Consider the following 17,579-nt stretch of genomic DNA (forward strand, 5'->3'; position numbering starts at 1 on the left):
AAAGTACAAGTAATTGGAGATAAAACATTAGCCAAATACAAGGACTTTCAGCTATTGGGGTCTGTACAGGAGGAAACAGGGGGAGCAGCAGGGCATCTGCTAGACCAGGGAAGGGAACCCTCAAAGAGCCATTGGAAATCACAGGGGGACAGTTTGAGAAGAACAATGGAAACTGGAGGCCTGATGGGGCTGGAACAGTCCAACTCCAGTGAGCAGTAACTGACCTGCCAAGACAGGTTCCATTTAAGAGGAACTATGGAGAATGGGACTGAAATTGAGCCAGGCAAGGACAGTGGAGAAGGGATAGTAGAGAAGGAGTGGGAAATAGAGCCAGGAAATCTCAGAAAGCAAGCCTCCATGTTTTTTTTTTAACACTGCCCCAAAATAGGAAGCTCTGTGAGGTTAGATGAGCTAGTATGAACCATACCTTCTCAGAAGGGTAGGAAACAATTTTCACATAAAAATGAATAGCAGAGAGACAGGATTAAGATGGCAGAATAGAAAGACTGGAGCTCAACTTCTCACCTAAAAACAACAAAATTCACAACTAAAGGCTGAGCAATCTCCACCCAAATGGACCGGAAACTTTAAAAAAGATACCCTATTCCAGAAGAAAAAGAGGAGGCCACATCAAGAGGTAGGAGGGGTGATTTCACGATATAAACAACCCCATACCTCCCAGGTGGGAAGCTCCACAGACTGAAAACTAACTGGTTCACAGAGACTCACCTACAGGAGTGAGAGTTCTGAGCCACACATCAAACCCTCACATGTGGGGATCTGGCACTGGGAGAAAGAGCCCCTGGAGCATCTGGCATTGAAGGCCAGTGGGGCTTGTGTGCAGCAGCTCCATGGGACTGGGGGAAAAGGAGACCCCATTCTTAAAAGGTGCACACAGACTTTCACTTGCACTGGGTCCCAGGGCAGAGCGAGGTCTCCATCAAATCTGGGTCAGACCTGACTGCAGTTCTTGGAGGACATCCTGGGAAAAAGGGTGAATGTAGCTTGTTGTGAGGGAGGGACTTGAAGGCAAAGCTCTCAGAAAAGTTCAGCAGCTGCCTTTCTCTGGAGGTGGCTATTTTGGGAAAATCAGGCCCCACCCATCAGTCAGTCAGTCAGCACTGAGAAGCCCCAGGGCAAACAACCATCCAGGTGGGATCACAGCCCCACCCCTCAGTAAACAGGCTACCTAAAGACCCCTCAGGCACACAGCCACCTCTAATCCCATCCAGAGACTAAGCCCCACCCACCAGAGGGATTAGAATCAGCCCCACCTACCAGTGGGCAGGCATCAGCCCCTCCCATCAGGAAGCCTATAGCAAGCCCCCATAGCAACTTCAGCCACAAGGGGGGCAGACACCAGAAGTAAGAGAGGCTACAACTCTATTATCCATAAAAAGGTCACCACACCAAAAACCTATCAAAATGAAAAGACAGAGAACTATAACTCAGATGAGGGAGAAAGGAAAAACCCCAGAAAATCAGCTAAGCAATGAGATTCTTAGCCTCCAGGAAAAAGACTTTAGATTGTTTATGCTGAAGATGATACAAGACATTGGAAATAAACTGGAGGCAAAGATGGATAACTTACAGGAAACACTGAGCAAAGAGATACAAAACTTAAATAAGAGATGCAAAATATAATAAATAGAAAATCCACTAGAGGCAGCTAACAGCAGAATACAGGAGGCAGAAGAACAAATAAGTGAGGTGGAGGACAGATTAGTGGAAATTACGGATGCAGAACAGAAAAGAGAAAAAAGATTGAAAAAAAAATGAAGAGAGTCTCAGGGAACTCTGGGACAATGTGAAGCGTACCAACATCCGTATTACAGGGGTACCAGAAGGAGAAGAGAGAGAGAAGGGGACAGAAAAAATATTCCAAGAGATAATAGCTGAAAACTTCCCTAACATGGGAAAGGAACCACTCACTCAAATCCAGGAAGCACAATGAGTACCATATAAAATAAACCCAAGGATGAATACCCCGAGACACACATTTAATCAAACTGACCAAAATTAAAGAGAAAATCTTGAAAGCAGCTAGGGAAAAGAAACAAACATACAAGGGAACCCCGATAAGGTCATCAGCAGATTTTTCAGCAGAAACTCTGCAGGCCAGAAGGGAGTGGCATGATATACTTAGCCTGATGAAAGGAAAAAACCTCCAACCAAGATTAATCTACCCAGCAAGGCTCTCATTTAGATTTGAAGGAGAAATCAAAACCTTCACAGATAAGCAAAAGCTGAGAGAATTCAGCAACACTAAACCAGCCTTACAACAAATACTAAAGGAACTTCTCTAGGCAGAAAAGAAAAGACAGCAACAGGAGACAAAAATTCCACAACTGATAAGGCTCACCAGTAAAGGTATCTATACAGTAAAGATACGAAATCATCCATGCACAATTATACCACCAAAATCAGAAATCATGAGAAGAGGTGGGTACAAATGCAGGACACTGGAGATGAATTTGCAATTAAGAGACCAACAACTTAAAACAATCTCATATACATATAGACGCTTACATCAAAACTTCAGAATAACTGCAAACCCAAAATCTACAACTGATACACAAACAAGGAATCTCTGGAGAAGAAATATATCTCATAGTAAATAAGTGCATAATCCACCATGAAGGGGGTCATTTGACATCATTCTTGGAATGCTGAAGTCTTCATACATCTGATTCTGATTTCCTCTCCGTCAAAGAACTTATGATAATTATAATTAAATAATGCCACTGTACAATTAAATAATACAGTTCTACAATTGTATTATTAATAACCATTTCTCTCCAAGGTACAATGTAAGGTCTATAATGTCTTGTTTATCACGTCACCTAGAATGGTGAAATTCCTATATTGAAGAATCAATGAGATGGAACAAATTGTGAGGACATATTTATATAGTTACACTGTTTTTTAACCAACTTATGCATTTTATATTTTACTTATTTTCAGAGGGTGTATTATTTTATTCTTACCAGTTAAGTTATTCTTTTTATTATGCTATATAAAATATTTAATGGTATATAAGGCTTTCTTCTTTATAAATTTTAGTTGCATAATATAACAATTTTAATATGCTAATTTTTAAGGAAGAATTGAAATGTAATAAATAATACTAAAGAGTAAGGATGAAGGCCATAAAAATGGGATAAAGTATAGAATAAATTTCCTATTTGTCTCAGCATATTTTCCATTCCACTTCTCCAGAGGGAGTCATTTAATCTGTTTCTTAAGATCCATGATATAATAATCTGTGTGAATGTAATTGTGTTTAAATGTATATATTTTATTCTGTAAAAAAAATAAAATTTCAAAAAAAAATGAGTAGCAGAAAGGTATCATAGTCATAATGATATATTTAAAAAACAAAGCAAAACAAAATCTTGTATGTTCCCAGAATACCGTGACCTTGCCAAAGGGACCAAATGGACCCAGCTGCCAAATTGCACGAAATACAGAGAATAGAGGAACATGTTGAATGGCACCAAGAGTATGCAACCTGCTAAATCCAGACTCTGGGAAATTCTACAGATCAACAGATAAACTATAAGGAAAAGAGAGGGATGGAGGAAGAGGCTATACTTGAAAAGATACTTGAAGGATATAACATTTTTGAAAATAGGATTGTGCACTAGTGTATAAAGATGCCCTATTTGGTGAAATAGAACATCAAATGTACATGGTTACTCTAAATATCATGAGAGTGGTTACTGTTTGAAGGAGGGGATTGGTTTTGGGATGAGATGGCTAACAGAGTTGTTTCTTGGTTGATGGATACAAGGGTGTTTGCCATTTAATAATTCACTAAGTGATGCATATAATTTCAGTAGTTTTAAGCATCTCTGTTATTTTAAATTACAGCTTTAAAAAAGAGAAAAAAGAAAGTTAAAACAGAAGAAGCAAACTATAGATTAAAGGGGGGAAATTCAATTAAGTAGCCAGAAAACCCAAGTGAAATCCTTTGAACTGAATTTTTCAGAACTAATGCAAATTAAGCAAATGATTTAAAATTAGTTAAAAAAAGACCCCGTAGTTGATGTATTACAAGTACCATGCCTGAGGTCTATCACTGAGCCCTTCTTAAAAAGTAGAGGTTCCCAAAGGTTAAAATTTCCCTCCAGGCAAAGGCGCCCTGAAGCCCCAAGCATCATATTATGATATTAGGTCTTGGTTTTGTTCCAAAATTTTCCTTTGCATGTATATGGGATATCAAATACTGCCTAATGAATTTAATGAACTAATGCAGAAGGATGGTCTTCTTTATACATTTCATTTCATACTTTGGTTTATAGATCTGTGTTTAATACCTTTTTATTTAAAACTTTCCTTATAAATAAAGCCATATCCATAATTTTTCAGTTCAGATTTTATTCATGCATTCCTTCAGTGGTCAATGTTGTTGGTTTTTTAAAGGGAGGAGGGGTGTAGGGGACCAGGCTAGATTAAGAGAGACTTAAAAGAAATTATCAGCTATGAAACATGAGCCTGAATTGGAGATTAGTTTCAAGAGATCACAGTAAGGACATTCTTTATTCACAAGAAAGAATCTGAATATAGTCTATTTGGTGAGAAAAAAAAATTACAAAATGGAAAGGTAGAAATCATTGACTGAAAAACAAAAAGCAGCTAATAAACAGTGGGATCTTATTTGGGTTTTTAAAAAATGTATGTATGTTTATACCCACACACACCACTCATAGAAAAAGGTGGCAATCTTACACACGAAGGAGTCGGTCTTAACGCAGAGTCCCCAGGCCAGCAAGCAGCATCCATCCTCTGAGCCATTCAGACTCCCAGGTCTTCACCCAGCTGAGGAAGTCTGGGAGCTGGGCCCCTGCCCCATGGTATGTGTTTTAACAAGCTCTTAGGGTGATTGTGATCCAAGCTCAAGTGAGAAGAATTAGATTAAACGTTAACCATGATCTCTTGATGGTGAGTTACAGCTTTTAAAATTTTGCTCATGTGTGTTAGCAATTATCTAGCTAGCATATAGAATCCATCTGGATTCCATACCAATACCTTGTTTTTAAATTAAGAGGTTTTTAGTAGCATTCCATACATTTTGATTTATTGTGTTTTCATTTTAGGTTAGCATACTTTCTAATTTCCCTTGGGTTTTCTCCTTTGACTCATGTGTTATTTGGAAGCATGTTATTGTTTCCAAATATATAGGGATTTTCCATAGTTCTTTCTGTGAATTGAGTTTTATTAAATCTGTTATTTTTTTTCAAATTATAGTTGATTTCCAATGTTGTACCAATTTTCTGTTATTGAGTTTTAATTCCATGGTGATTGGAGAATGTAGTTTGTATGACACGAAGACTTTTAAATAATGTACTGATATTTCTTTAATGGCCCAGAATTGGTTTATTTTCATAAATGTTTTATGTGTACTTGAAAAGAATATGCATTCTGGTGGGTAGGATGGAGTATTCAGTCTGCCAATTAGATCATATTGGTTGATAGTGCTATTCAGATGTCTCTAATCTTAGTGAATTTCAGCTTACATGTTCTGTTAGTTACCGAGTGAGAGGTATTAAAATCTCCAGCTACAACTGTGGATTTGTCTATTTTTTCTTGCAGTTTGATGAGTTCTTGATTCATGCATTTTGAAATTTTGTTAAGTATATGAATACTTAAGGTTTTTATATCCTCTTAATTGACTCCTTTTTCATTAAGAAATTACCTTCTTTAATCCCTGTTGATAGTCTTTACTCTGATCATCTTTACTTTGGTACTAATGTAACCAGTTTTTTAAAATTGTTGGCTTGATATGCCTTTTTTCATTTTTTTGTTTTAACCTATTGTGTTTTTATATTTGCAGTGTGTTTTTTGTAGTCAGCAGAGTTAGGTGTTGCCTTTATATCAAATCTGGCAATCTGCTTTTACACTGGGGTTGTTTGGACCATTTACATTTACTGTGATTGTTGATATCGTTAGAATTAGTCTTCTTGCTATTTGTTTTCTATTTGTCTTTTCCACCTTTGTTCCTTTTTCCTATCTGCCTTTTTTTTTTTAATATGATGATTTTTACTTTTTCATTATAGCTGATCTACAGTGTTCTGTCAATTTTCTGCTGTACAGCATGGTGACCCAGTTACACATACATGTATAGATTCTTTTTTCTCACATTGTCATGCTCCATCATAAGTGATTAGACATAGTTTGCAGTGCTATACAGCAGGCCTGTCTGCCTTTTGATTAATTAAATATTTTGATGATTCCATTTTACTTTCATTGTTGGCTTATTAGCTATATATAGGCCTTCGATTTGTAACTTGAATGGTTGTTTATGGGACTTGTTTATTTGTTTCTTCTTTTTATGGCCTCACCTGCATCATATGGAAGTTACCAGTCCAGGGGTTGAATCAGAGCTGCAGCTGAGGCCTACACTACAGCGATGGCAACACCAGATCCGAGTCATATCTGTGACCTATGCCACAGCTTGTGGCAACACCAGATACTTAACCCACCGAGCTAGATGAAGGATAGAACCTGTTTTGTCACAGAGACAACATTGGGTCCTTAACCCACTGAGCCACAGTGGGAATTCCTGCCTTGGGGTTTATAGTGTCCGTCTTGAACTTTTCACAACCTGCCTTCTAGTGCTATCTTTCCACCTCACATACAGTATAAAAATTTACAATATTATACTCCCACATTCTACCTTTTTGTTGTTGTTATAGCTTTTTAGATAAGTTATGAACCCTGCATTACATTAATGTTATTTTTTGTTTACCAGTCAGTTTTTTTGTAATTGAAGTACTGTTGATTACCAGCCAACTTGTATGGAGTTTTATTATCTTGCATAGAGATTTAAATAATTAAAGAACTCTTAAAACCTGTATTAACCATACAGTTGACATTTTGGTGTCCTCATTTCTTTGTGTAGACACAGATTTCCATCTGATATCACTTTCCTCCTGCTCAGAGAGGCCTTCCTTTAACATTTCTTATGTGGCTTGCTGCTGACTCTGTGAGCTTTCATGTTTGGAAAAGTCTTTATTTTGCCTTCATTTTTGAAATATTTTTTGTTGTTGTTGTTGGGTGTAAAATTTTAAGCTGTTCTGAGCATGTTAAAAACTTGTACCATTGCTTCTCACTTGCACTGTTTCTGACAAGAAATCTGTCATCTTTATCTTTGTTCCTTTGTATAAAAATATCTCTCTTCTCTGGCTGATTTTTAAGATTTTCACTTTATCACTATTTTTGAACAATTTAATTATGATGTGCTTCATGTTTTTCATGTTTGGGGTTTTCTGAGGTTCTCGGATCTATGGATTTATAGTTTTCACCAAATTCGGAAAAATTAGAGCCATATTTTTTCTAACACTTTTTTCCTTTTCTTTTCCCTCTTTTGCCATCTCCTCTCCTTTGGGACTCCAATTCCATGCATATTCTGCTGCCTGAAATTATTCTTTAGTTCTCTTATTCTCTGTTAGTTTTTTTGGTAATCTTTCTGTCCATGTTTCATTTTGAATCGTTTCTACTGCTAGGTCTCCAAGTTCATTAGTATTTCTTCTGTACTGTCTAATCTGCTATTAATCTCATCTGATGTGTGGGGATTTATTTGTTTGGTTTTTTTTTTTTTAAATCTCACACTGTGTGGTTTTCATCTCTGGATGTTGAGTTTGGGTCTTTTAAAAATCTTCCAACCTTTGACCTTGAAGAATACAGCTATTGTAATTGTCTTCATATTCTATTTTACTAATACCTGTGTCAGGTCAAATTTGATTTTTTGTTTGTTTTTGTTTGATCTAATTATGAGTCATATTTTCCTGTTTCTTTGTATGACTGGTGTTTTTGTTTGTTTGTTTGTTTGTTTTTTAATTGAATGTCAGCTATTGTGAATTTTACCTTGTGGAGTGCTGGGTAGTTTTGTATTCCTATAAATGTTATTGAACTTGGCCAGGTGCGTTTAAGTTATTTGGAAACAATTTAGTCCTTTCAGATCTGACTTTTAAGACTTGTTAGGAAGGACTGGTGTAGTGTACAGTCTGGGGTGAATTATTCTCTACTCCTAAGGCATAACCCTTCAGTACTCTACACTGCTCATGAGTCATGAGATCTTCCAGTCTCGCTAGAGATAATAGGTAATATTCCTGTCCCTGTGTGAGCACCAGGCCTGTTACCTCTAATTGTCCCATGTTTTTTCTTTTTTTTTTAATTTTTTGACCTATCTTGGATACTTGTCTCACAAACGTACATTGATCAGGACTCTACTGCTTACTCAAAGGTAATCTTCTGTATTCTCCTAAATGCTTTCTGTTCTCCTGTGAACTCTCTCTACCTTAACCCCTACACCCTCCACGCCTCTTCAACTCAGGTTATGCTTGTGTTTTTCCTTCCTGCACCGGAGCCGGAAGATTTACTCAAGGCAGAGGTTGGTGCAATTGTAGGGATTGAAATTTTTTTTGCTTCTTGTCTCTCAAGGATAACTGTTTCTCTTGGTGTCCCAAATCTTCAAATCTGTCATGTTATATTTCTTTTCTTTTTTGGGTTTGTTTCATGTAGGAAGATAAATCTAGTTCCTATTACTCTTTTTTGACTAGAATCCGAAATCTCTAAGAATTAACAGATTTTTTAAAAGAATGCCATACTTAATATACCTTAAAGCCATATGTAAATTTAATAGCATAATTTAGATAAGTATGCAAAATTACATTCAAATGAACTATTTTAAACAAGGATTTGAAGTAATTTCTTGTAGGATCCAGCCTGCAGAAAGACTCATTTGTTGTAGTGAGTTCTAGACACAGTAATTTTCTGTGTCAGATTTTATCTGGTTCCTATATATGTTATAGTTGATGAGGAAATACGCAGTTTTGACATTTAAATAAGAAGAGAGATGAACTTTTGTTGATTCTTTTTAGAGGAGCAGCATATTACATTGCAGAAGAAGCACAGGTGTGGAGTTAGATGGAGTTGAACAACTCCCTAGCTGTTTGACCTTGGGTAACCTAAATTAGCCCTCTGAGCTTGGCTTGCTTCATGTATAAAACAACCACATTGTTGTGAATATTAAATGAGAGTGTATGAAACACCCATCCAATGCCTGGCACATATAGGTGCCCCAGAAATCATCTCTTCTCTCTAACCCCATCTGCTGTCACATAAGCGACTCTCTTTTAATAAGACCCTTTGCAAGATATGTCAAATATTTCAGTTGCTTACAAAATTCGCCCGAAAGAAACATCACTCACCAAAATAACAGGGAAAAAGACGTTTAGGGGAAGAACATAACAGTTTTGGGGACAGTGTTTCATCTTGCTTTGTCTTTGATACCTAGGCATGAAAGCCTTCCTTCTCACCTAAGAGTATTTAAGTGCAGAGAACACATTGCTAAAGGAGAAAGTAGCATTAATAGGGGATTAAAGGAAAATAGGGAGGCTGACTGAAATGTAGGCAAGCAGAGGAAGATGGGCTGGAAAGCTGTGTTGAAACCAAATTATAGAAGATAGAGGTTATGGATGGAATTGTATCCCCGGCCAGAATGTGTGTTTTGAAGCTTTGATGCCCAGCACCTCAGAATGTGACTGAACTTTGAAGACAGAGCCTCTAGAGAGGTGACTGAACTAAAATGAGGCTGTTAGAGTGGGCCCTGGTCATCTGAACGGTGTCATTTTAAGAAGAGGGAACTGGGAGGTTCAGGGAAGACCTTGTAAGGACGCCGCCAGAAGGAAGTTGTCTGCACATCAGTGAAAGAGGCCTCAGGAGAAACCAAACCTGGGATCCCTTCAGCCCCCAGAAGGGGGAGGAAATTGGCTTTTGTTGTTGAAGCCATCCAGTTTGTGTATTTTGTTACGGCAACCCCAGCAAACTCTTATTTCCAGGCCTTCAGATCTCAGCAGGGCAAGTTCCTTGATTCCATGAGTCCTACTGCCTAGGAATGGCCTTTCTAGACATCCATTTGTTTTAACCAAATGGCTCTGCAGGCCGGAAGTATGGATCTGTAGCTGTGCCCTGAGGCCAGCAGCACTTCCGTGAGAACAGGGCTATGTGGCTTGGATGAAGGAGTTGGAGGAGGGGTGAGGTTGGAGATGGATGATTACAATTGCCACCCTCTAGAGATGCGTTGGCAGGAAAAGAAAGATGATGGGCCTCTTGTTGCCTTCTAACTCATCTGGAACTTGTTTCTATTCTGCTTAGGTTGAATGAACAAGTGATTTGTCCAGGATGACCTGGTTCAGTTCAAGTGCTCCCCTGTAGCCCTCACAATATACTAAGCCTCCATCCTTTAACTAGTCAAGCAGCAACCCTATTTTTCTTCTTCTTCCCTCCAGCTCATCCATTTATAGTGGTTTACAGCCTCCACGTGCAAGGCCTTTTCTCTCAGCTCTGCAAATATCCATCTAACTGGTCCATGGAGGTGTTCTCACGGGCCCCGCATTCTCACCCAGGCCAGTTTGGCTGTGATGTGACCAAACCGTTGGAGCATGACTGCTGTCGAACTCTACCAAATGGGTTAATTCAGGCCAGTTTGATGTTCCCAAGCCTCCATGTTCTAAAACCACATGCTCAGTTGGCACAAATCGGTGCTTGTATTCGATGCTTTCCAGAGAAATGCCAAAAACAGAAGAGAGATGTTTTAAAACAATTCGTAAAATTGGCAGTGGCATTGCCAGAGCATAGCTGTTGTGTCCTCAGTGGTTTGCAGACATTTAGGCAGATTCTGTGGCAAAATTGGCAATAATGAAAGATCTCAGACAGGGTTCCCTGGAGGCAGCTGGCAGCCTTGGAGGCCAGAAGAGCACAGGAGGGCAGGCCGACTCAGGAGTGGGTGCTCAACAGGCATGGGGACTTCCTCTGGAATTCTCCAGTGAATTCTCTCGCCCATGCCAACACAAGTATGTCAAACCGCCTCTGCTCAGCTCAGTCCCCCAGCCCTCAGGTTTTATAGGGGCAAACGATGGCATCAAAGAGGAACTTTCTCGTCTTCCTGACACAGAAATGTAAACTCACGTATGTCTGCAACTCGCCTTTCCTCTCTCTCCCCACCGCCACTGGAAAAGCTCTTGTATCTCACAGCCCTTGCCCCGTGTTTTAGAGCTGTCTTTTCATACCATCTCAGGTGTCTTGGGATACTGGTTATCCCTTCTTGCTTGCACTCCCAGCCCCTCCCTCTTTTAAGCGCATCCAGGTCCGTCTTCTTGAAAACAGGTGAATAAACGGTACCCTTATTTGATTTTTCCCCGCCTTCCATACCCCCATTCTCTGGCCACTTCCCTCACAGCCACGCTGCTTAGAAAAGCCGTCCATCCGTCCTGTCTCCTCACCATCCGCTGCGCTTTCAGACCCATCACCGAGTCCACGGACCAGCAGATCGTCTACTTCGCATCTTGTTCTTGACCTTTCAGCCATTCTTGATGTTGTTCCTTCTGGAAAAGGAACCTGCCATGGCTTCCATGACGCAGCTCTCCCCTCATGTTCTTCTGTCCTCATCTGCTCCCGTCCAGCAGTGCTGGGGTAGACGTGCCGTCGATGCTGACATAGTTCATCCCCTGGATGCCCTGAGGCCGTCGTGTCCTCCATGGCTTCAGGGCGATTTCTTTTTTTTTTTTTTTTTTTTTTTTTTTTATTTTCCCACTGTACAGCAAGGGGGTCAGGTTATCCTTACATGTATACATTACAATTACATTTTTCCTCCCACCCTTTCTTCTGTTGCAACATGAGTATCTAGACATAGTTTTCAATGCTATTCAGCAGGATCTCCTTGTACATCTATTCTAAGTTGTGTCTGAGAAGCCCAAGCTCCCGATCCCTCCCACTCCCTCCCCCTCCCATCAGGCAGCCACAAGTCTCTTCTCCAAGTCCATGATTTTCTTTTCTGAGGAGATGTTCATTTGTGCTGGATATTAGATTCCAGTGATAAGTGATATCATATGGTATTTGTCTTTGTCTTTCTGGCTCATTTCACTCAGTATGAGATTCTCTAGTTCCATCCATGTTGCTGCAAATGGCATTATGTCATCCTTTTTTATGGCTGAGTAGTATTCCATTGTGTATTCAGGGCGATTTCTAAAGACGAGGCCTCCTGCCCCGGCTTCTCCTCTGAGAGTTGGATGATTGCGTCCCACCATTTCTCTACCGTGTCTTCCACGTGCACGCCAAGTGCAGCTCATGAAATGGAAGCGTCTGAACCCCTCTGTCCTGGCTGTCTTCGGTGCTCCCTGCCTCTGGGAGTGGCCCCAGCATCTGTCCAGCCGCCCACGGCAGAGATCTCAGTGTAGTTCTGGTCACTGCCTCTTTCTCAGCCACTCTATCTAGCCCATCAGTAAATCCCACTGGATCTTACCTCTTAAGTTTTTCTTAAGTCCACCTACTTTTTCCCAACTCTCCTTCTGTGTTCCTGGTCTAAAATGCCATCGTCTTTGGCTTGGAAGATTGCAGCAGGTAACCTGCATCTGTTCTGATCGCCCTGTGTGTTCTCTCGCTGCCAGACTCATCTTTTCAAGGTGCACATCTGATCGTATCAGCCCCTTGCCTAACCTCCTTCCCTGTGTTCTGGGCATAAGACTGAGTATCTTAACATGGCCTTGGTGGGGTCTGGCCCCTTCCTGATCCCCCCCCTCCCCCAACCTTCTTCTGTAGTCATTGGTCTCCCATCACTTTAAGTCACCTGGGAGGTGTTTTTCCTGTGTGTCTTCATGTGTTCTCATCACATCTCTTCCCCTTCAGATCTCAGCACAGTGTCACCTTCAGGAGTGTCACTCCCTCCTGCCTCCACTCCTCCCCCACCCCGTAACTGGGTCGAGCCTCTCTATCCTGACACCGAGAGCCCTCTGGGGCACCCCTGGTTTCATTTGTCTTACGTACGTCTTTACTTTTGTTAGGGAGGTTTTGGTTGCTGACTTGCTCAATAGTCCATAAACTCTAAGAAACAGGGACCCTGATTGGTTCTCCCCTCACAGCATCCCGGAGCCTAAGCAGGGATACAGTGTTGTTGAATGAATAGACAAGTTTGAAGAATAGGGTTTGGGTTCCAACCCTGGGCAACTACGGCCTGAATCTCAGTTTTCTCTTGTGTCCAATGGAGCTTTCTTTGGCCATCTTTTAGCATTCCTGGGAGGCAAGTAATACATCCTGCAAATGGCACCTGTTGTTTTGAATGATGATTCTGTCGTTTAAAGGTTGAGGCTTAGGCATAGGATAGTGGGAGATGATCCTAGGTCAACCGATGCCTTTATTATTTTCCTCGGGTAAGAGAGTAGCAGGGGCCGGGGAATATAGAAATGAGAATTTCGCTATGAAATCTTTTTTTTTTTTTCATGGCCCCATACGTAGCATATGGAAGTTCCCGAGTCAGGGATTGAATCCGATGCCACAGCTGAGGCAGTGCTAGATCCTTTAACCCCACTGTGCCAGGCTGGGGATCAAACCCACCTCTCCTCAGCAACTCTAGGGGTTGAATTGGAGCTGCAGCTGCAGGCCTGGGCCATAGCCACACCAGATTTGAGCCACATCTTTGACTTACACCGCAGCTTGTGGCAATGCTGAATTCTTAACCCACTGAGTAGGTCAGGGATCAAACCCACATTCTCACAGATACTGTGTCAGGTTCTTAATCTACGGAGCTTCTTAACCCACTGAACTTCTGCTTTTTTCATGACGAGAATTCTGAATGATCGTTTAAGGCAATCTGGATAGTGGAGAAAAGGCAGAAGAAAAGAATAAATCACCACCATCCCACCTCCTAAACACATCTTCTCACATTCTCAAATATTCATCAAGAAAATAACTTTTAATGCCTATGTGGCAGTGTGGCATAGAGACATATGACTGTTTTACCAATTGTTTACTTTTAATTTAGGTTTTTGTAAAGATTTTCACTGTCGTAGAAATGCTTCAGTTAGCCCTAAGATGATTGCTTAAATCTTCCTGTGCATAAATGCATAATTGACCGACGTCAAGTGACTGGATGAAAGAGTGTGTATATATGAATATTTTTGAGGCTTTGGATAATTATTCCGTAATTAGTCTTCAGAAACATTGCACCAATTCCTACATCTATCGAAAGACGCTACCTGTTTCTCTGCACCCTTGCCAACTTCAGGCTTATAAAATACAAACATGCACTACATACAGGCATATTTAATGGGTAGAAATGGATTAAACTTGCATTTGTAGTGCAAATTACTCCTGAACTTGAACATGTTCTTGTTAGCCACTGGCATTTTTTTTTTCTTTATCAATTACCTGCTCTTCTTTGCATAGTTTTCTTTAGGAGTGTTTCCCTTTTTCATATTTACTTATAATATTCTCTTTACATTAAACCCATTTGCTTGGTTTTTTTTTCCCCATTAACGTGCTTTTTTCATATATGCAAATGGGAGCTTCAGTAGAACCCTTTCAAATGATCACAAGTTCAAGGGTTACCTTACACTTTATGAATTAGGGAAACTGGTTTCTCTCCCCCTCTCTTTTTTTTTTTTTTTTTAAATTTTGCCACTCACACTGCATGCTAACGAGAATGTGTGTGAAAAGAGTCTGGACTTTGAAGCTGGACCTGATTTCAGTCCTAACCCTGTCACGCTCTAGCTGAAGGCCTGGGACAAATTCCTGACCCCTCTAAGTCTCAGATTTCCCTCCAGAGTAGCAGGAACCCTTCTGGCCTTCCTTTGAGAGTAAATAGCTTACGGATGGTCCTTGGCGCAAAGGTGTGCTCTGTAAATAGTCACTCCCTTTCTGTACCCCTCAAAAAATGTGCTCTTTTCTTTTCTTTTCTTGCTGCCCTGCAGCATATGGGATTCCCAGGCCAGGGATCAGATCCGAGCCGCAGTTGCAAACTACGCCACAGCTGTGGCAGCACCAGATCCTTTAACGCACTGTACCCGGGCAGGGATCGAACCTGCGTCTTAGTGCTTCAGCGATGCCACCAATCCCATTGTGCCCCAGTGGGAACTCCAGCTGGGCTGCTCTGTGCATACATTTACACACGTATACACTTTGTTTCACTAAGGAGCCTGCGGATTTTCCTCTGTCTGTAGCCAGCCATGCAATCACACAGTAATATTTACTGAATAAACAACGGTGATAAAAGTACAAATGAGAATAAAAAATTCTTAATGAACTGCGTGAACTATTTGCGTCTAGAAGAGATTTGAATTTTCAGGCTCGGAATAATATTAGCACATTTGCGTCTGTTCTATCAACGTGGGAGGCAGAGTTAGACATGGCATTCTGGAGGAGAAAAAGGCACAGACAACCTCGCATCCCCAGAAATATTTTGATTTTTGACACCTCCAAGTGGAATCTCAAAATACGTGCACGTGTTCATTGAGAAATGATGTCTCAGTCTGTTCTTTTTTCCTTTGTAGGTGTGGCTGGATCTCTTAAAACCTATTGTCAAGCAGATTAGACGTAAGTATATGCCGTAAGCATTTGCATTTAATGGTGATGGCAGATAGAAAGCCAGGCGTTTTCCCTGCCTGCTGCTTCTCATCTAGATATTGTCTGCTCTGTGGCGTCGAGCACAACACGTTCTGTTTTTACTCCGTGATTGTGATTGCGTTTTATCGTCCACGCATCCTCTGCTGTTAAAATGTGTCTTCCGCAATTTTTATGTATACCAATTTGGTAATCAAAACTTTGCTTGGAAAATCAAATATCGTTTTGATTAACAGCTAAAAGCAGGCTATCAAGACCCAGAACAATTGAACTTGTCTATGTTGGTATTTCTTGCTCTCACTTTGAAGGGAGAAGGTGGAGCCATTTATTCATGAAATTGCTATTGGGTTTTCTGTGCTGCCTTTTCAAAACCCATCAAGTCAGAATGCAAGTGGTGTTTGGAAAAATGAGGTGCCCCAAAGTGTTCCTGTATGTGTGTGTGTTTCCGAATGGCAGGCGGAATGGGTGGGAATCTGCCTCTGCATTTAGACCAAGTTGTCAAAGAAAAGATTAAGGAGCATCTAGGAGAGAAGTAAAAAAGAGAACACTTTTCCTCTCCGTCTCCTTCATCATGCATCAGACAGAACTATCCTCCCTGCTTTGAGGTCAAGTTCGCAGACAAGGTCTGTTCTCCAGTGCCTCTCAAATGGTCCCTCACTGCAGCCAGAGTTCCGTCAAAGAGTCTGCGGATCCTAACACACTTGCGTTCCTTTAGTGGAGCCTGAGACACAAAATACCTCCTGGGGTGGTTTTTATGTCAGATTAAGAAGCCCCAGCCGGCCACTTAGAGCAATTGATGTGGCTGTAATAAACAGGCACGCAGTGCTGAATGGACCTAATGCGAGTGAAATTGATGTTGATCTTCTGTCATTTAAATGAAGTAATTATTGGTGCAGAAAACGAAACAACCATTGTTTAATGTTTGCCTAGTGGCTGGCCAGGGACTCAGCAGCATGGGGCCCACATTGCTGAGAAGCCCCCGGGCCTGATGGCTGGCGGGAGCTTTGTCGTATCTAGAATGATGTCGTGGGTCCCTGCAGTGACTCCTGATGGAAACTGCTAATGGTGGCAGCGTGTCCGACCAGGACAGCGGCTGTGGTTTGGGGCTGCACCAGAGCAAAGGTTCTCCGTTTCATCTCTGTGCACAGGGACTCGCTACATGTGACGAAGCTGTCGCTTTGCTTTCAGTGCTAGCGTCTGCCTGGCTTTGGACTTTCTAAGGATCTGAGGAGCCTCATTTAATTCCCTGTCTGTGCAAATTGCTGTAGGGAACGAGCTCGGCCTTTCTTCTGTCTTTCCCATTTTGCTGTTATTTTGTGATGCAGAATTGGAGTGGTTAGTGGCAAGAAGCCTGGCTTCTCTTGGCTTCAGTATTCCCGTGCCTTCCCCTTTTATTCCTAATGTTGCATATATCGCTGACATCTTCACCTTATAATTGATCATTTTAAGGTTTTTTTCCCCTAAATTTGAATGTGTTGTCATAGAAATTATAGTACCACATGTAATGTTTGTCTTAGTAAAAGGAAGAGCAGAATGACGTGTTCTGCTTTTATACAATTGCTGTTAAAATTTGGATTTTATTAAATTACCTTGTATTTCCTAGCTCTTGAAACTTATTGCTGTTATTCCAAATGGCAGAACACGTAAGATTGCTCTTAAATTATAGTTTACACAGCAAAAGAAACTCGGCCTCAGGTTACAAATGATTATTTTCAAATTGACATGATGTTCTAATTCTGAAAAATTATCTGTCTCCTTCTCACCCTGCCCACCTTCTTCCAGATCTGCTTCCTGATTTTGTCAAAATTTATCGATAAGATGGCATATAAAACACTCAGTAAAGGCTTTGTCTGACTGTGAACACATTAGGAACCTGGACCTCAGAGATAATTAAAAAATAATCAACGACAGGGCATACCCTTTTGGCACAGAAGAAAAGAATCCGACTAGTGGAGTTCCCATTATGGCGCAGTGGTTAATGAATCTGACTAGGAACCATGAGGTTGTGGGTTTGATCCCTGGCCTTGCTCAGTGGGTTAAGGATCCAGTGTTGCCGTGAGCTGCGCTGTAGGTCACAGATGCGGCTTGGATCCCGAGTTGCTGTGACTGTGGCTACAGCTCCGATTCAACCCCTAGCCTGGGAACCTCCATATGCCACGGGAAGTGGCCCTAGAAAAGGC

The 17,579-nt window shown here is 41.0% G+C and overlaps 1 protein-coding gene across 7 annotated transcripts in view; it reads left to right on the forward strand.

Moving 5' to 3' along the window:
* FARP1 (FERM, ARH/RhoGEF and pleckstrin domain protein 1) overlaps positions 1-17,579 on the forward strand; it is a 312,926-nt gene that overhangs the window by 207,890 nt on the left and 87,457 nt on the right. For all 7 annotated transcript variants that reach the window (XR_002336570.1, XM_021065374.1, XM_021065376.1 and 4 more), the window contains one exon: positions 15,330-15,372. Coding sequence is in view for 6 of the 7 variants with exons in the window: in XM_021065374.1 (XP_020921033.1) it covers positions 15,330-15,372 (43 nt within the window). In the remaining variant the exon portion in view is untranslated. The remainder of the gene's footprint in view (positions 1-15,329; positions 15,373-17,579) is intronic.

Source organism: Sus scrofa, chromosome 11, assembly GCF_000003025.6.
Source record: "Sus scrofa isolate TJ Tabasco breed Duroc chromosome 11, Sscrofa11.1, whole genome shotgun sequence".
Taxonomy (NCBI): domain Eukaryota; kingdom Metazoa; phylum Chordata; class Mammalia; order Artiodactyla; family Suidae; genus Sus; species Sus scrofa.